The 26,864-nt window shown below is 40.6% G+C and overlaps 1 protein-coding gene across 4 annotated transcripts in view; it reads right to left on the reverse strand.

The window, feature by feature from the left end:
• dock8 (dedicator of cytokinesis 8) overlaps positions 1–26,864 on the reverse strand; it is a 259,931-nt gene that overhangs the window by 178,783 nt on the left and 54,284 nt on the right. For 3 of the 4 annotated variants that reach the window (XM_069927656.1, XM_069927641.1, XM_069927639.1), the window contains exon 2: positions 7,853–7,958. In XM_069927656.1, the coding sequence (XP_069783757.1) occupies positions 7,853–7,958 (106 nt within the window). Of the gene's footprint in view, positions 1–2,450; positions 2,523–7,852; positions 7,959–11,110; positions 11,250–26,864 lie in introns of those variants that run through there. The other variant, XM_069927643.1, reaches the window with a different exon arrangement.

Consider the following 26,864-nt stretch of genomic DNA (forward strand, 5'->3'; position numbering starts at 1 on the left):
CTTCAACCGTGCTGTATGATTTTTTGTAAAAATCGATTTTCCTTGAGACACAAGAGAGAGCAGATGCTGAAACCTGGAGAACAGAAAGAATCCATGGAAGGGACTCAGCGGGTCAAAAACCATGAGTCTTAAGAAATACAACCTGAATTGTTGACAATTATCTACCCTGTCTGATAATGCTCAACCTAATGTAGATTAGTTTTTGTTCCATTCACCTTGTGATGGTTATCTCTCATTGCAGAATTATAGGACAAAACTGGAAGTGCCGTTTGAATAAAGATAAGGCACACAGCTTAATTCGCTTCAGCAAAAAGCTGTTAAAGTATTTTAATATGGCTTTGCAGTGTCATGTTAATTTTTAAAAAATCATTCAAATTAACCCAAAATTTGCCTCAGCTTAAGCTAAAATTCCAGGCTCATGTTCAAGGTTATATTGAGGAAGGCCTCATGGACAACGTAACTCACAGTGGAATTGTTAACAAAGATACTTCAAAACAGGGCTTGATGCATACCTTTTCTATATTGCTAAACATGTTCTGGTGGAGAAACTCAGCTGGTCAAGCCATTCAATGGCAGAAAAACAATGGTTTAAACATTTTTTATTTGGTTAGGTTTATCTAAATGTATATCTTTTATTTGAAAATTCAATATGTAATTTAAATAAATGATTAGCAGTATAAAGAAGTTTTTTTGAATCCTAAAAAGATTTAAGGTTTCTGATAACAATCTTAGGCAGGGACATGTGCCTTGCCAGTCATCCAAACCTTCAGCAACTGCATAGTCTGGGTTTGTTTCATCCCACCTCTATCATATCACTCAGAGTTTTCCCTTCAAGATCAGGGCAGCTTTTTTCAGTGACTTACCCTGAAGGAATTATGCCACACAAGTGAGATCTTCTTCAACATTACCAGTAAGCACAGGTGGCTCACTCCTAATCACAAATTCATTTCCAGAGCTTGTGGATTTGGCTAAAGAATTTTAGTAAGCATATTGAAATTAGTTGCAGTCAAATGCAGCACAAAATTATGTCAACCCATAGTCTACTGTATTAAGAATATGTTTGGTGATTGCTCCGATTTACATTTTCCAGTGGATGCCAGATAAGCAAGGTCCCCGCACAGGTTGATAGGATAGATAAGAAGGCCTATGGGATGCTGGGCTCCATTAATAGGGGGATTGAGTTCAGGAGTAGAGGTCATGTTGCAACTCTAAGAATCTCTGGTGAGGCCACAATTAGAGTATTGTGCTCAGTTCTGGTCACCTCATTATAGATAGGATGTAGAAGCTATGGCTGCAGAGGAGATTGGAAAATGTCTTAATGAGGCAAAGTTAGCAGAGCTGGGACTTTTTTCTTTACAGTATAGAAGAATGAGAAGAGACTTAATAGAGGTCTACAATATTATGAGAGGCATAGATAGAATGAGCAGCCAACACTTGTTTTCCAGGGCAGGAATGGCAAACACCAGAGGACCTGAATACAAAATGAAGGGAAGGAAGTTTAGAGGAGACCAGGGGTGATTCTTTTAAATAAATGCAGAGTTGTGGGTGCCTGGAATGCCTTACCAGAGATGGTAGTGGAGGCTGAAACTTTAGGAGCATTCAAAAGACTCCTAGACAGTCACATGGATGGAAGAAAAATAGAGGGTTACAGGGTAGGGAGGGTTTAGTACTTTAAAAACAAATGGGTCGGCACAACCAAGGGCTGAAGGGCCTGTACTGTGCTGTTCGATATATCATGGAGAACATTCTGACTGGTTGCATCACCATCTGGTATGGAAGTGCCAATGCACTGGTCAGGAAAACCCTGTAATCTGGGCCAATGCCATCATGGGCATTTGTCTTCATTCCATTAAGAATATCTTTAAGAGATGGTGTGTCAAACACCCTTATCACCTAGGCCATGCCCTTTTCTCACAGCTACCAGCAGGAAAGTTGTACAGGAACCTGTTTTTGTAACAAAAACAGCTTCTTCCCTGCTGCCATCACGTTTCTGAATGCAAGATGAACCTTTTGATACTAGCTCACTTTTTTCTCAGTTTTGCAATAATTATTTATTTTTAAATATTGTATTAACGGAAATTTAATTTATGGCAATTTTACACTATAATAAGCAGTACTGTTGCTGCAAGGAAAACTTTTGAGGCACTTGTTCATTATGCTAAACCTAATTCTAATTTTGATTCTGAGTGCATTTACTTGTGTACACAGTGCTGTCTGCTTCCTTTTCTTCCATAAACTCAACATAATTTAATTTTTATTCCCAAACATTGAGGTAGTGATCCTGGTCTTTGATGACTGCTATCTGCTGTACTGCAACTATAAGAACAGTGCCAAAGGTGATATTTATCTTCTTACCTAATAACCTTGCTTGAATTGTACGAATTCCCATTGTGTTAATAAGCTAACACAAAAACAAATAATATTTGTTTATTTAAATTACAAACACTCACAATGGCTCTTGAACAACAGAGCTGTGACCCAGAATATGCTCATTGTCCTACTGTTTTGACTCTGTTCACCTGCTGATGGAGAAGAAACATGATTTTAACAGCCAGCGTCCTTTAAAATAAAATGGAAAATTGACTTGCATAATTAATTTAAAACAAATGTCAACATTTCTTTTCCATTCAGACTAACATATTGTGGGATTTCTTTTTTAAAGAGAATCCAGATATCATCACAGAACAAGGTCAAAGAGTTGAATTTATTTCCCATCAGGCCATTTCCTGCTCGATGGCCAATTTATTATTTTTCTCTCTTCCTTGGCTGAATGCCTTGGCTCAGATTGCATATTACAAGTATCTAATCCTTGGAATGGCAGTAAAAGAGCCAGTCTGTGCAATGATTGCCAGTGCAGAACCTCATTCTCACCTTTTCATGCACAGCAACCTTCCACAGGATCCCTCAAAGTGCATCAGGCTCAGGCTCAAATTCCTTTTCTTCAACCAGGAATATGCCAAAAGCTCGTGTACATCTATTGATTCTTGCGATGGAGCATCTCACTCAAAGATCAGTGCTTCTTGGTTGAAAGTTAATTTATCTCCTTTTGTCAATCAGGTATGCGTGCTGTTATCATATGTGGCAAGGACAAACTGAACAACTTTGTACACTTTCACAGTCAGTCAAAACCTTTACAGAAACACAAAAACTGCAATTATAGAATCTTGAGCAAACAATGAGAAACTGGAGGAATTCTGGGCCAGGTAGCACCTATGGGTGGAAATGGTCAGTTAACTTTTGTGATCAGGAGGCATTAAGTCACAGTTATTATTATCAATTGCACAAGGTCAACCCGATGAAACAGCATTCTCTAGTCCTTGGTGCAAAACACATGGACACCCAACCATACAAAACACAACTACAATACATATGCAGGACAAGTATTCGTATCTACAAATAAATAAATATTGTTTCATAACTATAAGAATCTTGGATGGCTGGTGTTAGCAGTTCCATTGTCATTTAGCATTCTCACTGCCCATGGGAAGAAGCTGTTGTTCAGCTTGGTGGTGCTGACTCCGATGCTCCTGTATTTCTTTCCTGATGGGAGTATTTGAAAGATGCTATGTGCAGCAGTGGGGAGGCAGTGGGAAGGGACATTTCAATGATCCTCTCTGCCATTCTTAAGGTCCTGTGGATTGGCCTCCAATCCATTTCTCTACTGCAACCATACCACACTGTGATGCAGGCATTCTGGACACTCTCCAAAGCGATCCTGTAAAAGATTGACATAATGGTGGCTGGTAGCCTTGCCCACTTCAGGCTTCTCAGAAGTGCAGTCACTGTTGCACCTTCCTGACAAGTGAGGAGATGTTGAGTGTCTACAATAGTTCACTAGTTAACTCCAAGGAACTTGGTGCTCTCCACTTTTTCCAATGCAGATTTGTTGATGTGTAGTAGAGGGTGGTCATTTCTGGTCCTCCTGAAATCTATGATCATCTCCTTCATCTTGTCTATGTTGAGTCTCAGGTTGTTATTCTCACACCATTTCACAAGATTTTCCACCTCTTCTCTGTTGTGTGACTCATCATTGTTGCTGATGAAGCTAATATCTGTTGGTTCATCTTCAAATCAGGTGACACTGTTGGAGCTGGATCTGGTGATGCAGTCGTGGGTCAGTAAGTAGCGTGAACTGGAGCAGGCTAAGCCCACAGCCCTGAGGTGCGCCAGTGCTCAGCGAGATGGTGCTCAATGTTCTGCTACCGACCCGGACAGACTATGGTCTCTCTGTTGAAAATCCAGAATTCAGTCACAGAGAGGATTTTTGAATCTGAGCAAGAAAATTTTCTCCACTAGCCTCTGGGAAATGATCGTATTAAATACTGAGCTGAAGTCGATGAACTGCAGTCTGGCAAATGAGACACCGTTCCTTATGAGCCTTAGCTGAGACTCAATCAGTGTATTAGATTCTGGATTTGAATGTGGTGTTGAGAGGTTAGAGCAGTATTGTGTTGTTTTTATTCAAAATAAACTAATAAAGGTGGTGCAAAGTATCCTCTGGTTAAAGATTACTTACTTGCCTCTCTTCATCTGCATCCCTAGACTTCCACATTATGATGACGAAAGATCTCCTCCTCACTGACTATTAACACAAGAGAACCTCAAGGCTGTATGCTTTGTCCACTATTATATTCCTTCTATGCCCATTAGTGTTTTGCCAAGTTTACCTCCAACATAATCTATAAATTTGCTTGATGGCACCACCATTGGTGGGAAAATAATTGGTAATGATGAGTCAGAAATTGAATGGAGATAGAGAAACTGGTTGTGTGGTGCCACATCAACAAGCTTCCTCTCAACATCAATAAGACACAAGAGCTGATTGTGGACTTTAGGATAAGTATAAGGAAGCTGAGGGCCCATGCACCTGTCTTCATTTGGTGAAGCAATTGTGGAAAGAAGGTTGCATCACACAGCACAGTTTGGAAACTTGTGGCAAACCTTGCTAAGTCCATTATATTGAAGATTGTATATGAGACACTGCTTGAAGAAGACAGCCAATATCATAAAGGATTCCCATCAACCTGATCACACCCTCTTCTCAATATCATAAAGGATTCCCATCAACCTGATCACACCCTCTTCTCAATATCATAAAGGATTCCCATCAACCTGATCACACCCTCTTCTCAATATCATAAAGGATTCCCATCAACCTGATCACACCCTCTTCTCAATATCATAAAGGATTCCCATCAACCTGATCACACCCTCTTCTCAATATCATAAAGGATTCCCATCAACCTGATCACACCCTCTTCTCAATATCATAAAGGATTCCCATCAACCTGATCACACCCTCTTCTCAATATCATAAAGGATTCCCATCAACCTGATCACACCCTCTTCTCAATATCATAAAGGATTCCCATCAACCTGATCACACCCTCTTCTCACTGCTCCCTTCAGGCAGAAGATACAATCTCCTGAAGTCCAGTCCTTCTAGGTTTACTTCCAACCTTACCAGCCTCCACTTCTGATGCATTATACTCTGAAGCTTCTAATTTCAGGGCAATCCCATCACCAACCACATCTTCCCCTCTCCATCCCTACCCACTTCTCACATTTGTCCCTGCATCTCCTACATCTCCCTTCCTCCCCCACCCTCGGCCACAAATGGACGTTTTATATGAACATTGTCTGATTTAATCCACTGTATTTGGTGCTCTTTATGTGGCCTACTCTGCATCAGTGAGACCAAATATGAATTGGATGACCAGTTCAATAAACATCTGTTGCTCTGTCTGTGTTTTCAAGCCAAAATTCCTAGTTGCCACCCATTCCCACTCAAACATTTCTGACCTTAGCCTCATCCATTCCCAGGGTGAGGCCAAATGTTACTTCAGGAACAGCACATCTGCCGCACGTCTCTCGATGTCAACACATCTATTTCTATCAACTTGAATTAGACCATGTGACCATAAAAGATAGGAGCAGAAATAGGCTATTCAGACCATTGAGTCTGCCCCTCCATTTAAACATGAATTGATCCATTCACCCACAGCTTGGCCTTCTTCCCATAACCTTTGATACCCTGCCTAATCAAGAACCTATCAATCTCTACCTAAAATACAGACCATGACCTGGCCTGCACAACTGCCTATGGCCACAAATTCCAGATTTACCACTCTGGCTGAAGAAATTTCTCTGCATCTATGTTCAAAGAGGACACCCTCCAAACCTCTTGTCCAAGATTCTCCCACATTGGAAACAACCTTTCTGCATCTACTCTGTCTGTGTTTTTTAACATTTGAAATATTTCAATGAGAACCCCCCTCATTCTCCTAAATTTTAAAGATTACAGGTCAAGAGCTGTCAAATGCTCCTCATATGATAACCATTTCATTCCCATAATCTTCCTTATTAACCTCCTCTACACACTCTCCGACATCAGCTCATCCTTTCTTAAATGAGGAGCTCAAAATTGCTCATAATGTTCCAATTGAAGTCTTACCAGTGCCTTTTAAAAAAAAAATCCTCAACATCACATCCTTGCTCTTGTATTCTATTTCTCTTGAAATGAATGCCAACATTGTATTTGCCTTCTTCACCGCTGACTCAACATACGTTTATTTTTAGGCTATCTAAAACAAGGACTCCTAGGTCTCTCTGCATCTGTCAATTTTCAATTTCCTGCCATTTGAAAAATGCAGTCTGTCTGTTTATATTTTTTTTAACTAAAGTGCATGACCATACACTTTCTGACATTGTATTTCATTTGCTACTTCTCTGCTCATTCTCCTAAACCTTTGCAACCTCCCTGTTTCCTCAACAATTTCTGCATCTCCACCTGCCTCCACCTGCTAAACTTGGTCACAAAACCATTCATTCCAGAATCCAAATAATTAATATACAACATAAAAAGAAGTGGCCCCACTAACACTGACCCATGTGGTATACCACTAGTAACTTGCAGTGAATCACAATATGATCCCTGCATTTCGATCTGCTTCCTGCCAATCAGCCAATTCTAGTACATTTCCTGTTATACTGTGGGCTCTTAACTTGTTAGTACCTCATGTGCGACACCTTGTCAAAGGCCTTCTGAAAATCCAAATACATAACATTCACTGCATCTCATCGCAAAGAATACCAATTAATTTGTCAAACAAGATTTGCCCTTAAGGAAACCATGCTGGCTTTTGCCTATCTTGTCATGTGCCCCCAAATACCCTCATAACCTCATCCTTGACAAATGACTCCAACATCTTCGCAACTACTGACACCAGTTCTTTCTGCTTCCTCCCTCCCTTCTTGAATAGTGGGGTGACATTTACAATTTTCCAGTTCTCTGGGCCCATAACACATTGATTGCTGAAAGATCAATCAATGGCCACTTCACTTGTGCCTGGTTCACATTTTTTTGTTCCTCCTATTGACAAATCATGATTCGATTCGATTGGTCAGCTGAAGCTCCTTTTTGATCTCTTCTCTCTGACCTGTGTGGAAATCTCTCCTTGTAATCAATTGGCCCACTTCAGTTATGCTTTACAAACAATTTTTTAATTAAGTATTTTCAGAGGTTTGGGTAGTCTTTGTTTCTTTGAAAGTTTCAAACAACATCAATTTGATGAAAAGAAACACCCGAGAGCTTCCACAATTGTAATTCTACAAAAAGTGGGCCTAATGTTTACAAAAAAATAACTTCCACTTTTTGATTTCGACAGAAGAAATTAGAGTACTGGAATTTTTTTTTTTCAGGCTTTGAATGTTAATGTGGTTTTCATTATTTGATTTTAACATTGCTAAGTCTATAAATAATATTGATAAGAAATATTTATGTAAACTACTGTCAGCAAAACCGATGTTAGAAACAGAAATCGAATATGACTGGAGAAAATCTTGTACTTACTACTTGAAATGAGGGAGAACTACAGCCGCAGGTATGGCGTTGGTAACTGATGGCTGCTTGGTTTGTTTGCTGGAAACATTGCCTCCTGATTTCAGCTGAGGAATACCTGCAATAACAAATGTCACCTTATCAAAATTTAGTGGAATTCATGTTGAATTAAATTTTAGTGCATTGTAGGTTGCGGTGACAGATTTAGTGGAATTCATGTTGAATTAAATTTTAGTGCATTGTAGGTTGCGGTGACAGATTTAGTGGAATTCATGTTGAATTAAAATTTAGTGCATTGTAGGTTGCGGTGGCAGATTTAGTGGAATTCATGTTGAATTAAATTTTTCTCCTCAACCAGCTCAGGAAACAACTCTTAGAATCCACAAGTTAGTTTGTGGTGTGGGGACTGCCAAAAAGACGTGATCAATCAGCCATTTTCATCATTCACGGCCATCTCACACAGCTCTGCAAATGTTTCTGTTTTGTCTTCCCTATCACTCATCTTAAATGGAGTATTACATGATTTCATGGTAATACAGGTTACATTAGGGAATGAGACAATGTTAAAAAAAAATCAGTACAAAAGAGGATTTGACTGGATTAAAAAAAAATGTTACATTTGGAAAAAAAATACTGTCCTAATTATCAACACCCCCCACCTCCTTGTTTCAGGAGGATGAGTGATGGTGCGAAATACAAGGCACTTTCAAGCAGGGAAAACACCCGTCTGTAAAGGCGGATGTTCTTCACCCTTATGCCTAAAGATGCACCTTTCTGAATGCGCTGTGGCTGGCTCTGAGGCACTAATTCCAACCCTTCTTGAGGAAGGATAATTGGCGGAGCACTGCGCTCCTCCACCTGACCAGAATGTACAGCTGCTGCAAGCGGCTGGTTAGGGGTGGGCTGATGATGCTGTCAGCTCACGACCCATCTCCCTGGCAGGGCAGAAGGAGCTGCTGGGAGCTGTCAGGGGGCAGCTGGTGTGGGCTGTGACAGCCTCACTGGGCCGCTTCGGCCTTCAGGGCTGCTCTCGGCGGCTCAAAAAGCAGCAGAGCAATGGTTGTCTTCCCATAATCTCCCATGCAGCGATTTAAGGGGGATCCCACCCCTGTGATGATGCATCACGCACTCATCGGAAGTACTGCCGCATGTTCAGAAGCTGGCTACCCGGTGATACAGGCAAGCACTGACATCACTGGAATAAGAAGGTCAGCTATTTTCCTGTTCAAATTCTTGTGGAGATGACCTAGGTAAGTTTAACTAGATTCCCTGACTATCTATAAGGGAGGTTAGGGACCTGGTTGGATTCTGACGGGGTTGACCAAGTTAAACCCTTTCTAACTGCCATGCAACTGGGGTGCTAACCAGGCAAATTGCCCGGTTAACCCCATTTTCCACAGCAGTTTGAAAGGGCCTACTGTAACTTGACAGAGATAAATGTTATGATCTAAGAGAACATAGCAAATCATAATTTTGCTTTGGATTTTCTTTCAAAAACAGTAGAATTTTCTTGAAGTATTCAATATTTAATAAAGCAAGTATATTTCTGGGCACACATGTTTACTGCTATGGTTTATTTCAAACCTTTATTTCAATGTCTAATGTATAATTAAAGATGAATTTTGTTTTCATGATCAATGTTGGTGGAGTTTTTAAATACAAAGTAATAGAATTATTGTGACACAGAAAGATACAACATAGAACCAGGCCCTTATCGCCATTGAATCTGTGAAAACCACCAATCAACTATTTGCATTAATCTTCAATTAGCCCATGTTATTCTTCCTATATTCACACCAATTCCTCTCAGATTCTACTAACAGACACAGTAGTAGCAATTTTCAGTGGCTGGCTCATCTACTAATTTTACACATCTTTGGGAAGCGGAAAGAATCTGTAGTGCCCAGAGGAAAAAAAACCACATGGTTATAGGGATAACATGTAAACTCCACACAGACAGTACTGGAGGTGGCTGAAGCTGTGAGGTAGGAGCTCTACTAACCAGTTGTCCTATTGAGCTGCCCCAGAGTTAATAGAACATTACAAGGCACAAGGAAAACCCACTGATATCAATTTCACTATTTTTGTAGACAATATAAACTTTGGACCATGTGGCTTATATGATCCTCAGGAAGACACTTAAAATGAAGAATTCCTTGACACATGTATATCTATATTTGCAGACAAACTATGATCCTGACATCATTTTTATTATATTATTAATTTATAATCATGTACCTAGGTCACATTTACTTGATGAAACCAATACAAATATTGAAACACATTTAGAATGATGGTCCCAAATAGATTGTTGTCACTCAAAGTTAATAAGTCATCTATTTGAAATTTGATTAATCTTGGGTTACAGAAAAAGAGGATAGAAAAAGACAAAAGACTGACCATGGTCTTACAATTCTCATTATTGAGGGAATGCTGATGCTATTTGTAAAACTACAAAGTTATTATTAATTGTTCTTGCTTGAATCAGCTTCCAGCTGCTGCCTCGCACCTTCTTTTAAATTCTAACTGTAACTGTACAATTAAGTTGAATGAAGCTTGGAAAGCAGCCACCAAGCTTTTCATTCTCACAGCAATTTACTCAACTTAATTGACAAACATGGAGATGGCATGAAGGCCAAAGTACTTGGACATCAACCCCAGTTCACCGACAAGTTCCAAGGAGTGGTGACACTGGCTTATGATTTTCATGAACTAGTTGATGACGATGGGGGACAAGATACCAAACAAGTTCAGAACACTTAGGCTGTGTGAGTTACAACGTTTTTGAATACAAAGAAGGATGAAAAAATTTTGACTCAGCTATCTCTAAGTTGGACAGTTTAAATGTGAAGACTCCCAGTGAGGTTTCTTTTCGTGACATTTCCTATGTTCCTATGTTCCTATTTACTGGCTACCAGGCAGCAGAATTGTTAGATGATTTCTTCAGGGGGTTGAAGAGAGAAATTGTAATTTTCCAGATCATAGTGCAGATCAGGATGATCAAAGCAGCAACCACAAAGAAGGCAGATCACACAGGGGTAAGGATGAACAATTACCTTATTAACAAAATTCACCTTCAAACTTTAATTCAAAATCCCCCCTTTTATAACAATGCCCACTGGTTAATATACAAATTTCTATTACAGTATAAAACAATTAAATTCCCCAACCTAAATATAACATATGTAATCAATGTCTAAGTTATATTTCCAACCAGCCCACAGAAAAAAAACTTAGACACAAAACAAACACAAAACACATAAGACTCACAAAACTTCAATTATAATCAAAGTAAAGATTGTGAACAAAATTCAGATTGTTTGGTAAACTGAAGCCAAAAGATCTTTTAGAGAGAGAAAGCACAAAATTCAAAGTGGTCTTTTTGTGTGGCAGAGAGAAAGGAGAGAGAAGAAGAATGGCTTGGTCCGGATCCTTCTGGCTGCCTTCAGAATCTTCATCCCTTTTAAAATGCCCAACATTCCAAACTGCCTCCCAGACAATTACTCAGGCTTGGGTCTCCTTCCACTTCACACCCACACCCAGTGGTGGTTTGTCTTCCAAGTCCAGAAATTTCTAGATCATCTTTTGCACATGCCCAGTCCGTCTCCCACACTCAGCAGTCCACCTTCCAACACAAAACCACACAATACATAGGCCAATACACAACACAGAACTCTGTAACAGTGGAAACAAGGCAATGTGTGATGTGTTCATCGCTGGCATTGCCTCACCAGCATCTGTTCAAAAATAAAACACTGGATTTACCGACTGCTTATAACCAAGCTACTGTGTTAGACATAGTTCAAAACAATAATGACGCATATGCTACCCTGGCAGCCCATCCAGCTACCGTAGTTAATTCTGAACCATTACAGGTATCGCAGGTATATGAGATGGATTCTTTAACAGGGTTGCCTGAAAACCAGTTGTACCTGCCACTTATAATAAAAAATGGAAATGTTTCTTCTGTGGTTTCACTTACCATTCACGGGATAACTGTTCAGCACCCGAGGCTACTTGTTATAAATGTGCCAAGATAGGGCATTATACCTGGGTGTGCAAATCCAAGTCTTCACCAAGTATAGAGCCACCAGTGGTCAATTCTCAGGCATTGGCTACACTTATTAATGTGCCAAAATGATTTGCTCAAGCTGCAACCTTTGTGATTGTGAATGGTAAAAGGTTAAGTGCTCTATTGGATTCATGAAGCACTGATAGTTACGTTAGCGAGAAAGTCATGCGGGAACTAAAACTAAAGGTTCACCCATCCAGTAAAGACATTACGATGGCTCAGAAAACTTTAAACATTAGTTGCTAAGGATATGTTCTTATTGACCTAACTCTTAATCTTAATACCCAGCCATACACTGCCACACAACTTGGTGTATTGAAGGACCTGTGACAGAGTATTTAGAGGTAATTTGGGAGGAATTGTTAGAGCAGCTTGCATACACATACATTTTAAAACAGAATATTTGCCGGAATTTTGCAGAATGCTTTTTGCAGGAGGCAACAAAGTATCGACAGCAGCTTGCCTGGGAGAGCATGTGATCTTTGCAGGCAGAGGAGAAGAGTTTTGCTCTCAGAGAGAGAGGGTGTGAAACAGAGAGGAGAGAGAGATAGAAATCTGTTGGCAAACTTTGGTCAAAAGAGAAGACTGGCAGTGTGAAAGGTGACCTGAGAGAAAGAGGATAATCTGGAGAAGCCTGAAGGGGGCAAGTTTCGTCAGCAAGACTGCTTGGGAAGGAATCAGTTGTGGATGTCCTGGAAAAGGAATCACTCTCTGAAAACCAGCAAGAACCTTCCTGAGTGGAAACCATTTGCCTGTTAAACACCAAAGACTGGTGAACTTTGTTAAAGCTAACTTCTGTGCACAATACAAGAATTGCCTGCAACCAGTGAGATTGGACTGAGATCCAAAGAACTTTTCTCATCTTAAATATGCATTACACACACCTGCGCTTAGTATTAGAGGGGGGATTAAGTAGTTAGGTAGGTTAAGTAATGTTAAAGTTTAATTCTGTTCTCTTATTCAAATATAATTAAAACCAACTTTTGTTTAAGTAACCCAGTGTTGTGGTGCATATTTGTTTTTGGGGTTCTCTGGACTCTGTAACAGACCTACGTTCAGACTCAGTACTTGGCCAGGATTTACAGCGTCAGCATCTGTGTGAAATGTGAATACGGAGGACCCTTGTCTGAGCCCACGGTGAATGGTGTTGATCATTGCTGTGTACTGACAGCAGCAAAAAATAGAAGAGCCATCTCTTTTTCCAAACTTTCCACCAAGCTGTAAACCAATTGCTGCCAAATCAAGATGCTTGAGCAAAAATGATCAGGACTTCATTGCAGAGGAAATTCGCCAATCACTTTCAGAATGCATAAATGAGACGTGCATATAACCATGGCAAGCCCAAGTGGTAGAGATTCTACCCACCAACACAAGAAGCTAATGTGTGTGGATTATTCACAATCAATACACAGAATTGGATACTTACCCTTTGCCAAAAATTGACAAAAGGTTGAATGAACTTGCAAAATATAGTGTGTTTTCTATCTTTGACTGAACAGTACCGACCACCAAGTGTCAACGAAGGAGTCGGATAAGAAGTATACGGCTTTTGAAGCCAATGGATGTTTATACCAATTTTGTAGGATTCCATTTGGAGTCACAAATGGGGTAGCTGCCTTCCATCTAGTTATGGACAGGTTAGTTAGAGAAGAAAAACTGCAAGGTGCTTTCCTTTAAGTTGATAATATTGTTGCAAGCCGAGAAGACCCCAAAACCAAGCAGCAACAGAAATTCACCAATACAAATGGTTACTTAAGCCAAAGTTGCTTTTATTTATCTTTGAACATGAAAACAGGATAAAACTTTAACTTATTACTATTAACTTAACCCTCTTGTAATTCTAAGCACACGTGTATGTAATGTGTATGGTAAGAAAAAGCTCTTTGATTCACAGTCCAATCTCACTTCTCTCTCCTTCAAGTTCACTGGTATCAGGCAATTCTTATACTGTGCACAGAATTTAACATTTATGAATTTCACCAGGCCTTGGTGCTTGAAAGGTAAATGGTTACCGCTCAGGAAGGTTGTTGTCAGTTTCAGAGAGAAAATTGTTGTTCGCTGGACACAAACTGATACCTTCTAATCAGCTGAAGAAACTTTCCCCATCAGGGTTTTCCAGATGATAACCTCTTTCTTTCAGATCTCCACAGAGTTCCTTTCTGTTTCCCTTAATTCAAGTGAAACATTAAGCAGCCAATCCTCTTCTCTTGTAATGACCACAAGGGCTTTGACCAGGCTGAACTAAGAACTCACAACCCGTCTTCAAGATGGGGATTTTCCACAAGCTTGCCAGCTTGTCCTTTTCCAGTCCCAGCTGCTGCTGTTGAATTCTCTCTCAGAGAAAAGTCTGTTTGACTCCCTCTGCTTGCAAAACCACATGACCCTTTTAGAACAGCAAACTGCACTCAGTCTGCGGAACCTAATCCTCTGAGTTCTTTCATGTGTTACTTTCCAAAACAACAATCCTTAGTGAAGTCTCTATAGGCACTCTCCAAAGCTTTTGCAAAGGCCCTCAGAGCCAGACTATCTGGTTTGAACAGAGCTACAGTATTTTAAATGAGATCTGTTTTGAAGTGTTTGTTTGTGACCTACTCTAAAAAAACCTGGCACAATTTTTATCCTTTAAAACATATCTACATAAAATATAAAATACAACATAATCTGTCACAATATCATTATTGCTAGAGATATACAAGACGGACATGATCAAATGTAAAAAGATTCCTAAAGACCATCAGTCAGAGACACTTAACACTTAATGATCCAAAGACTCTGAAGTCTGTGAATTCCATTAATGCCCTTGGATCCTGTGTGGGGAAAGGTCTAATTGAGCCAGATCCTGAGAGACTTCGCCCACGACAAGAGCTTCCTCCACCAGAACATTTGCGATCCTTTTAAAAAGGGGCCCTTGAGATGTTTGCTTATTATGTCAAATGGATTCATGGGTTTTCTAACAAGATTCAACTGATGGTAAATACAGAGAAGTTTCCAATGTTGGAAAAGGCCCAGAATGCCTTTAACTTACTAAAGGGAGAGTTGGAGGAAGCTATCCTGCACTTATTGGATGAAAACTTACCCTTTAAGGCGAGTGTAACCCATCTGATGTGGCTTTTTCTGCTGTCCTTAACCATGGAGGACGGCCTGTTACATTCATGTCATAGACATTACAAGGAAGTGATTTCCACCGCCACATTGTAGAGAAAGAAGCGACTACCAATATTGAGGAAATGCACAAAAGAAGCCACTACCTGGCATGGCACCACTTTAGCTTTGTTACTGATCAGAGGTCAGTGGTCGTTATGTTTGACAATAAAAAGTGTACAAAAATAAAGAACACAAAGATTCAAGAATGGAGGCTGAGACTTGCAGCATTTAGTTACACAATAAAGTACTGTCCTGGGAAAAGAGAATGTGGTTCCCTGACATTTTGTCAGGCATACACATGTTCAGCCTTTATTACCCCCACACTCGCTGACATAGACAACGGACTTTGTCATCCAGAAATAACTCGGCTGCTGCCTTTTGTTAGAGCAAGGAATCTCCCCCTTTCTACAGAAGATATCAAGAAGACTTGTGCTTCATGCAGGGTCTGTGTTGAAATAAAGCCTCAGTTCTACCACCCACCAGGAGGAACTCTTATCAAAGCAACAAAACCTATGGAACGGTTTATTATTGATTTTAAGGGACCCTTGCCTACAGCTTCACGTAACTCATATCTACTTACAGTAGTTGATGAATACTCATGTTCCCCTCTGTCTTTCCATGTCCCAATATGCATGCTACAACAGTGATCAGAAACCTGCCAAATGCTAAATTACATACACTCTGATTGAGGCAGCATCTTCACGTCTAAGGATCTGACAGATTATCTGCCACCCAATTGGGAATGGACAGGTAGAGAAGTTCAACAGCATCATATGGAAGCCAGTCTCTTTGGCCTTGAGATCATGTAACATGCCCGAGAAGCTTTGGGAACTGGTGCTTCCTGAGGTACTGCACTCCCAAAGATTGCTGTTGTGTACAGCAAAAAAAAACTACACCCCAAGAACAATTGTTTTTGCATTTCAACACTACTCATCCCATGGAAATTCACTCTCCTCCTAGCTAATGACCCCTGGACCCATTCTACTTAAAAGGTTTGTGAGGAGTAAAAAGAATGAAACACTTGTAGATCAAGTTGAACTCCTAGACAATAATTCAATATATGCAAACATCTGGTACCCAGATGGACGAGAGTCCACTGATTCTTTTTATGACTTGGCACTTTGTCCAGAAGCCCAAGCAATCCCCTCATCTCCTATTATGGAACAAGATAAAAAGAAATCTGGTGGTACCAATTCTGAAGGAGGAGTACGATATGCAGAGGATAATGAAACAGTAACTCCACAAGAACTAACGAGATCCAGTCATGTACCAAACCTCCCAAAATCAATATGGATGGGAGTAGTCCCATAAAGTGCTGCTTAATACTGCTAGTGTTTTTTTCCAGGAGGGAAGAATATAATATTACAAAGTATTCTTAATTTTTCTTTTTCATCCAATCAGCTTCCAGCTGTTGCCTTACGCCTTTCTTCTAAATTCTAACTGTAACTGTACAATTAAGTTGTGTAAAGCTTGGAAAGCAATCACCAAATTTTTCATTCCCTCATTAATATTTTGATTTCATAGGAGCCAAGATAAAACAGGTAACCACAGACCCTTTTGACTCACAAGCACATATTGCTAAAAAGCATCCAATTGACTTACACCCTGGTATGTTTTTGAATGGTGGAGGAAACTGGAGCACCTGGAGGAAACCCACGCGGACATAGGGAGGACATACAAATTCCTGACAGCACCAGATTCGAACCCCAGTGCCAGTCCATGGCACTGTTTCAGCGTTACACTAACCGTGCCATTCTACGATGGGAAAATAAAAGTAATTATCACTTAAAGAAGCATTAATAAATAAGAACCAACGTGAATTTGCTTGGGACTGATTAGAGTTGAATATAGTAGTGGAAAAGATCGATGAAGGTAGACAATGTGGAAGAATTTTCAAAAAAGGTAGTGGACAAAGTACATGAGACCGTCACAATAGTTTTTCAGATTATGGAACTTTTCCTGCACAGAATTTACAAATCACTTCCCAAAAATTACAGACACAACATAAAAATTTACTCTCACAACACTTAGGTAAGGAAACCAACATAAATGTTTTTCCAACACATATTTCCTGATGTCCGTGCAGGTGATGTGACTTCACATTGCAGATAACTGTGATGTGGCCTGTTTTCTAGCATTGCAAACCCTCCCCCTTCCCCTCTTTGTATCTCAAGAGCCGCCTGCAACACGGTTCACACATTCAAATGTGGAAACGTGGATTATTAAAGGGCAATAATAATCTAGATTTCTGACTGGCTGAGGTAATGGAGAGTGTTCAGGTGAATGGATATTTTTCTAACGAGGAAAAATTATGGAATGGGGTCCACCAAATTACTCAATTTTTGTGAAGTTGTATGGAAGTATAACACTGAGCTACTTTAGACGTCGGAATGCACGTTGTAGAATCACTGTACATGTTGTTGAGTTGATCTATATATAGGGAAGTCTGTGGAGACTAGACCAAGACTGACATCTCCAGGATTTCAATGATGGGCTTATATACATCATTGCTTCTGTCACATGGACAGGAAGTTACATCATCAGTGATGTCATCAGCCCAGATAAAAACCTGTGTTGGATGTAGACTGTAGACAAGTATTTCATATTTAACTTTCACAAAAATCATTGGTGGTGTCTCAGTTGAAGTATCCAGTATGATTTCATGTTCCCTAAAAGAGTTAAAGCTTTGGAAAGAATATGGAGAAGAATCAACAAAATCATACATGGGAGCTAGAAAAGCAAGGATTTTTTTTCTGTTCAGGAGATTAATAAATTTTTAAATATTTGATAATGCCAAGGCAAAAATCAGATGCAAGTTAAATTGTATATCAAATTAAAGCCATTTCTGCATTGATGGACTCTAACCACCTGGAAAACTCAAATGTAGCTGGAAGGTGAAATGATTGAGTGAACAATTTGATCAGGTCATTTTTATGATCAGTAGGGGTATCCACATTAAAAAATAAAATCAAGCACAACTTCCACTTAAATTGTGCCTTTGAATAATCAAATATCTTTTGGTGTTGCTCAGGAACACAATGAACATTATTCAACAGTTCCATGGATAAATATGAGGTAGGCAAAACAAATTGGTAAGAGATTTTAAGAAATTTCTTAATATTTGGAAAGAGAAAAGCAAAATATTTAGATGCAGAGAAGAAAAAGATTCAAGAGCAGATAAGTTATTGGAAGCTCCTCCCAATGGCAAATCTGGCAGACTGGTTATTGCTCAAATTGTTGTCAATAAGAGAGATGGTTCTGGTGGCTATGGGAGATCAATGTGAAGGGGTTGAAATCCTGCAAAATATTGCCATAAAGAAGACCTGTCATTAATCCGGCTTTCGTCGTTTACACTGAACCACACAAAGCCGGCATAATGCCTGGTTAGGTGTCATTTTACACAGCAAGCCAGCATTCCAGGACCAAATGAGGTGGGACATGTAATACAACAACATCGGCGTCTAGTGCCATGTATTACATACTGTAATTGACGGCATGTTAGACCCACTCCCCCCACCCAAAAAAAGACGTAGCATAACAAAGCCACAAATATCCTGTGTAAAAGGGACTCCAGAGTTTCCAATATTTTGCTTCAGGAAGTTACTGTTCATTCAATAATAAATGGTCAACCAGGAATGTGGCAACTCAGTTGTTGATGAAACACATGTGACATTGCTGCTGCTCAGAGGGAACATAATGTTCTTTTGTGGCGGCTCATCACTAGGCAGGTGAACTGGCCCCGCTGGTAATCCGTGCGGCGGGGCAGCTGGCCAAAATGGCGCCGTCGGGGGGAGGGTTCCCCTTCTTCTCAGCACCGGGCTCAGAAGCCTACGCTGGGGGACCACGTGACGTCCCAGTGACGTCAGCACCCCCCCCCAGCGCAGTTCTCAGCCAGGTCCAGGCTGGGAGTATAAGTCCAGCCCGGCAGCCAGCAATAAACCAGTTTTTCTGCTCACTGAGCTCAACCCGTCTGGTTGTGTGTTCTTTCAGTAGCAGTGTAGCTGCCGCTACACTTTCACACAATGTCACTGAAATGTAGAATGTACATGAAAAATATGGGGAACCAAAAATGAGACAAGTTGTGGTGAGATAATGTGAGTGAATTGGAATGAAAGATAACTAGTTTTGGATGGAACATACGAGACAAGAAGCTCACCTCAGGGACATACCAAAGCTCTAGTTTTCCTGTTATTTAATTGGAGGAAGATTTTTGTTATACAACACAGGATGTGGAACAACCCAAGGAGTTACACAGTGTGGGACAAGTAGAGGGGAAGTTAAACACGACATCAAGTTGATTTACACAATAATCATTTTGTCAATCAGGATTTTTTTAAAAAAAAAGAAACATATAGAAGAAAACACGATAAAAATGCCAAGAGCTGTTCGATGTCTGCTTTACATTTAGGAATATTGTTCCGCAGAGCTCAGTTCTTCTGAACCTGTAGGTTGAATGTTGGTAAATTATATATTGAAACATTTGATTGTGACATTCAGGTACTGACTGCATGAAATAAAATTTTCTCTTTATTTGTCTGATGCAAGACATCGTCAAGTACAAGTGTTTCCAGCCTACTGTTTCTAATTCCTACATGCAACACCTTAGTTCAGGGGTCCCCAAACCTTTTAGACCATTGACCCCTTCAGGGACTACATGGTCCTTCATCGACCCCCAGGCATGAAATCTGGCAGTGGACAAGGGGGTGAGCGAGTGGTGCTGGATGTATTTCATACCTCTTTCCCTCCTAACTACAGTATAAGCCGAAGTCAAATACAACATGGTAGAGCTCGGCCAACACTGCCATACGAGCTATTTTAAATTAATCAACATCCTTTCGACCACCTGCCAATAGAAATTCACCAAGACAATGATACATTCAAAACAATAAATTTATTAGTAACTATTAATAATATAAAATCTTACTTAACTCCAAATCTAACTCTAACTTAACATGTGTGAATTTGTGTGAAAAACATTACAGTTTAGGCACGATTTGTAAAAAGAATCAATTTTTAAAGTTCCATCAGTTTGGTGTTGAAATTCAAATTATTTATATGGAGTAGGTGCAAGGCATCAGACTTCTTAAAACTCTCAAAATTCTTGAAGAGTTGTTTTCAGAGAATAGTTTCTTCCTACTTCCTTCTCTTGCATGGAAGTTACGGTATCTGTGTTTCACACAATGATTTCACACACTCAGGTATGAGTCTGACAAAGTAACCATTACCATGGTATGATCCAGAAACAAGAATGATCTTGCTTTCCTTTACCCAGAAGTGGGTCAGTCACGTGGTTATTTAAAATTCCACCACAGCACTGCTCTCTCTCTCGACCATTAAAAGCAGCATAGTGGCCATCCTTTCTGAAGCTACTGCAATTCTGTGTTCCTCCCTTGACAAAGAGAATACAACAAAAAACAGTATCTCTGTGACCAGAGGCTACTGCATTTCTGACCTCAGATGTTTCTTGGTGCAATATTGAAATGCAGCTTTTTCAAATGTCTTTAATTATTTGATGACATCACAGCTGATTTGGTTTCATTTCTCCAAAAGCACGAATCATGACAAATGGCCTCTTGTCTGTTTATACAAATTATCAAATAAAGACTTGCTTGTTTGACTGTGTTTTCCTGAGTGCTTGAATTTCCAACTTCACCAAAAGTTAACGAGAAGATGCGTCCAAGTCGTCTGCACAGCTCAACCAGCAGAATAACTGTCCACACACGTGCACTACCTGAGCAAATACCATTGTCTTCAACATTTCAATGAAAAATCACTTCAGGTTTTATGGCTATTTACACATCTTCAGCTAACAATGGATTAACAGACATTTCGACTTTCAAAATAGTTTCTGTGTATGAGGCTCTGTGGTGTCTGTGAGTGTGCCCCCTGTCCAGCCCCCAATTCACAAGTGTACCAAGCGTAGAAGAAACAGGTGTGTGTTACTTGTATGACCGGGTGGGAGTGCTGAGGAGGGTGGGGGTGGGGGAGAGACTGACCAGAATGCTTTAGAAGGTTCATAAAGTATATTTCTACTTCATATCATTCCTGTTTATAATAAATGCTAGTGTTATTTTAGGTTTTATGTGTTATTTGGTGGGTTATTTTTTGGGGTCTGGGAACTCTCAAAAAATTTCCCCACTGAAATCAATGGTAATCACTTTGCTTTACGCCATTTTGACTTCAAAAGGTTCTGTAGGAATGCTCCAGTTTTGTAAAGCGGGTTATACCTGTACATCCATTTATTTTTTTTAAAAAGTGTGTCTCAAGGGCCTGATAATATTTTTGAGTAATTTCTGTCCAGAGCATAAGTCAAAGATTGATTCCTGGAACAATAACTTTCAGGGAAGAATCAGTTGAGCTACAGTACATTAATGAGTCAAAATGTGTGTCAAAATGTCATCAACTATTTGTTTGGGGCTAGTATATGAATGAGCATTAAGTAATCTGAATAAAATGAGATGATAAAAATGTTGATACGTTCATTCTATATTACATATGCCTTGTTCATAAAAATTGAAATCGATGTTGATCTTTTTTTTATATAAAGAGCAGTCTCAGGAGGCAATATTGGGTTTTGTCCATAAGTGAAGTAACTGGGGGTAAAAATACAATTTTGGTGGAATCAAGAGTGCACAGGAGAAGGGAGATGTACGCTGAGACCAAGGAGAGCAGGAAAGTTTACTTTATGTTCTGAGCTACATTTAATCCCTGCTGCAGCATCTTCTCATCTTGAGCAGAGCAGTTCCAATGCGACAATATGATGGATTCAGTAAATATGCTTTCCATGGTGCACCTGTGGAAGTTGTTGAGAGACATGGGGTGGGGGGAATAACAAGCTTCCTTTGTCTTCTAAGAAAGTAGAGGCATCAGGCCCTTACTTGATATCAATGTGCTTGTCTGATGGAAGTTCAGTTTTAAGTCATTGAACTGAGCCAGCGGCTCTTTGACTTGTAATGTGTGGCCCATGGAAATATGTTGGCTGGAGGAGGTATCAGTGTTCCTGAAGCCACCCAGAGGAGTGGTGCGCACACAAGAGTTAAGTTGTCCCGTTCAAGCTGGACCATACCACAGCAGAGTTCGCCAACATGGGGTGTGTGTCCAGGCACTCCGGCAGGGGCGAAGCAAGATGAAAAGATAGGGAGGAGAGGCTGAAGGGAGTCTCATCCAATTGCCAAGCCAGGACAGAACTGAATCTGGCAGCAGCAGTGAAGGTCCTGTCAGTAGCCATGGGCAAGTCCTGGCCCCACCAGATGGAGTGTCAGCACCAGGCAGTGCAAAGATTAGACCGCTCCATACACCAGTCTCCGCTCCCAGCAGCCATTCCCCCCCATCCAGTCGGCAACTGGGAAGTGGGGAGCGGAGGGTGGCAATGGGGATGAGCAGAGCTGTGGGCCCCCTTGCCAGGAGCAACATTGCACTGGGTCAATTCTTGTATCATGTGCTCGGCTGTGGATGCTGCACGTATACACGTATCTGCAGAGACCAGTGGCTACAATGTTCCTGATGGGAACACATCAGAAAAAGGAGCAGGAGTTGTTCATCTGGCCTGTTAAGAATGCTCCCACATTCAGTGAGATCACAGCTAATCTGGCTGTGGACCCAGCTCCGCTTTCCCCCATTATCCTCAATTCCCCTACAATGCAAAAATCTCTTTCTGTATCTTGAATATATTTCATAAGGCTGCCTCTATGGTTTCCTTGGGCAGAAATTTCCACAGAAAATCAGTCAGGATTTTGAAATGTGTATATGTGTACTTTTTGATTATTGAAACTAATACAAATTAGTAGTTTAAAACTAAATACATGAATAAATATTACATGCATGTATTTCTTAATATTTATATTTTTATAATAAAATATACATGCAATAGTGAAAATGTGTTTGCAATATTTTTTTCATGACGTGCAGCTCTCAAACATCTAAAGTTTATCGAATTTGGCTTTTTAAATTGAGCAATTTTGGCTACACCTGCAGTAAGCAATATAACCAGATTTCTATTATATTTTAATTCTGCTGTCATTCAACAGTTGCAGCATCGAAATGATACAGTTCAGGTCTAATCTGTCCACCACTCTGCATCTTTCACCCAAATACAGCAAAACCCACAATAACTGGCACCCATGGGGGGCTTGTTAGATGCCGGATAAGTGAATTTGCTGGTTGCTTGAGGTTGTGTGTTGCATTGATTGGTAAATTGACTGCTGGGGACACCAGCTTTAAACTTTTGTATTCTTTACCTATTTATTTCCCCTATTTTTTTTGGATGGTGCTTGAATTCCAGATAATAGGGATTTTATTTACTGTAATGAGTTTCTTTGAACACAAAGGTTTACACAGCAAATCTTGACATATGCTTTATTTACACATTAAATAACTTGATTCTGCTGTCATTTGGTCAATGACAAGTCATCCTGCAATTTTACATTCTGCTTTATTACTCAGTCATTTGCTTGCTGCAAGTTTGAATTCTGAAGCCAGTAAAATTTGAAGTTCATGGTAGTGAAAAAAAAATATAAAAAGATCTAAACCTATGTGATGCGCTATCGAGCAGAAAGCAAACACAAAGCATAAAGTCTGTTCAACAGGCTTTATTCAACATAAACTTCCACAGAGCTGGCTGTGAGAGTGCTATGAAAAGCTTTGAGACTTTGGGCTGGATCTAGCTTATATCCCCGGAGGGTGATTGACAGCCAGCTAGGTGTTGCCTTGACCTTCAGTGCTCTTCAGCAGGTACACAGGTTTCCCCCTGCAGTAGGCTAGTGGTATATCACCACAACCCACTACCAAAAACAAATCTGTTTAGCAAGGAGTTGAAAAAAATCATTCCTTACCAAAGTGATAAAAGACCTTACTAGTCAACATATCATATCAAATCAGAGATTCTTTTCTTAGAATATTTTTTATTGATTTGGAACAGAGAAATATTACATGATATATCTTCTTCTTTGGCTTGGCTTCGCGGACGAAGATTTATGGAGGGGGTAAAAGTCCACGTCAGCTGCAGGCTCATTTGTGGCTGACAAGTCCGATGCGGGACAGGCAGACACGGTTGCAGCGGCTGCAGGGGAAAATTGGTTGGTTGGGGTTGGGTGTTGGGTTTTTCCTCCTTTGCCTTTTGTCAGTGAGGTGGGCTCTGCAGTCTTCTTCAAAGGAGGTTGCTGCCCGCCAAACTGTGAGGCGCCAAGATGCACGGTTTGAGGCGATATCAGCCCACTGGCGGTGGTCAATGTGGCAGGCACCAAGAGATTTCTTTAGGCAGTCCTTGCACCTTTTCTTTGGTGCACCTCTGTCACGGTGGCCAGTGGAGAGCTCGCCATATAACACGATCTTGGGAAAGCGATGGTCCTCCATTCTGGAGACGTGACCCATCCAGCGCAGCTGGATCTTCAGCAGTGTGGACTCGATGCTGTCGACCTCTGCCATCTCGAGAACTTCGACGTTAGGGATGAAAGCGCTCCAATGGATGTTGAGGATGGAGCAGAGACAACGCTGGTGAAAGCGTTCTAGGAGCCGTAGGTGATGCCGGTAGAGGACCCATGATTCGGAGCCGAACAGGAGTGTGGGTATGACAACGGCTCTGTATACGCTTATCTTTGTGAGGTTTTTCAGTTGGTTGTTTTTCCAGACTCTTTTGTGTAGTCTTCCAAAGGCACTATTTGCCTTGGCGAGTCTGTTGTCTATCTCATTGTCGATCCTTGCATCTGATGAAATGGTGCAGCCGAGATAGGTAAACTGGTTGACCGTTTTGAGTTTTGTGTGCCCGATGGAGATGTGGGGGGGCTGGTAGTCATGGTGGGGAGCTGGCTGATGGAAAGTAAAACTGAGGTACATGTTATATATTGTCTATATATTAGTTACATAACTTTTATATAATGCATTACAGAATATGAATCATAAGTGATTTATGCATCGTCTTGTACACAATGCACAAATAAAATGTAAATTCCCTCATGAAAAAATCACCTCATTTTGTAATATGATGACATATTCATTCTTGGTTATACAATTGGACTAATCTTTTCTACTTATAAGGAAAATAGAAAAAAAGAAAAATAAGAACCCTCCCCCATTCTAATCCTATCCCTCCCTCTAAACACAGTCACCAGCGAATAATGTATAAAGAACTGAGTCTCAGCTTCCCTGGACATCGGACACAAGTTGGTGCTATCTTTTCATTTCATCAAAATTGCTCGTCTGGCCATCAATGAAGTAAAAGCTACTATTTTTTTTTGAGTTGAATTCAAGGAAATATTCTCCTCTTGCGAATAACCAAGCAAAGTAATAAAAGGACAAATCAGAGACTCTGAAAATAATTCATAAAAAGGTTCCCAAAGTGTTTGAAATTTTTAAATCACAAATTGAGCATCTAATCTTCTCTAAATTTAAACATGACATGACATCACTTAGCCAGCTCCCCACCATGACCACCAGCCCCCCCACATCTCCATCAGGCACACAAAACTCAAAACGGTCAACCAGTTTACCTATCTCGGCTGCACCATTTCATCAAATGCAAGGATCGACAACGAGATAGACAACAGACTCGCCAAGGCAAATAGCACCTTTGGAAGACTACACAAAAGAGTCTGGAAAAACAACCAACTGAAAAACCTCACAAACATTAGCGTATACAGAGCCGTTGTCATACCCACACTCCTGTTCGGCTCCAAATCATGGGTCCTCTACCGGCATCACCTACGGCTCCTAGAACGCTTCCACCAGCGTTGTCTCCGCTACATTCTCAACATTCATTGGAGCGACTTCATCCCTAACATCGAAGTACTCGAGATGGCAGAGGCCGACAGCATCGAATCCACGCTGCTGAAGATCCAACTGCGCTGGGTAGGTCACGTCTCCAGAATGGAGGACCATCGCCTTCCCAAGATCGTGTTATATGGCGAGCTCGCCACTGGCCATCGTGTCAGAGGTGCACCAAAGAAAAGGTACAAGGACTGCCTAAAGAAATCTCTTGGTGCCTGCCACATTGACCACCGCCAGTGGGCTGATATTGCTTCAAACCATGCATCTTGGCGCCTCACAGTTCGGCGGGCAGCAACCTCCTTTGAAGAAGACCGCAGAGCCCACCTCACTGACAAAAGACAAAGGAGGAACAACCCAACACCCAACCCCAACCAACAAATTTTCCCCTGCAACTGCTGCAACCGTGTCTGCCTGTCCCGCATCAGACTTGTCAGCCACAAACAAGCCTGCAGCTGACGTGGACATTTACCCCTCCATAAATCTTCGTCCGCGAAGCCAAGCCAAAGAAGATGAGTAGGCAGAGCCACGTCCCTCCATCTGAGAAACATTGCCCACCTAGCCATAAGTAAAAGCTAATATATGCAAATCAGATGCTGTTCGAGTTATGCCACTCTCTCCAACAATTCCAAACAAGACAGAAAATTTAATTAATTTAATTTCTTCAATGCACAAAATGAGCTCAAGACAAATACTGTTAAGTTACCAATAAAATAAATTCTTGATGGGTTTCCATTTATCAAAAGTCTGCCCAACCATTCAACAAGTTCAAGGCTGAACCAATCTTAGCTACAACTTCATTTTCTTGTCTGATCCTCAGTTCCCTCATAATCCAGTCTTGAATGTGTTCAGTGAATCCCTCTCAACAGCTCCCCATGGTAATGAAATCCAAAGGTTCACAAACTTGAGCAATTCCTTACAGACGTTCCTCAATTAGGCAATCTTTTATCCTGTCAATTCCCTTAAATCTTCATCCTTGCACCAAAGAAATATTCTTTCAGCATTAATTCTAACAAGCCACCTTAAGTCCCAAAAGAGATCACCTCTCAC

Source organism: Narcine bancroftii, chromosome 1 (genome assembly GCF_036971445.1).
Source record: "Narcine bancroftii isolate sNarBan1 chromosome 1, sNarBan1.hap1, whole genome shotgun sequence".
Lineage (NCBI taxonomy): Eukaryota > Metazoa > Chordata > Chondrichthyes > Torpediniformes > Narcinidae > Narcine > Narcine bancroftii.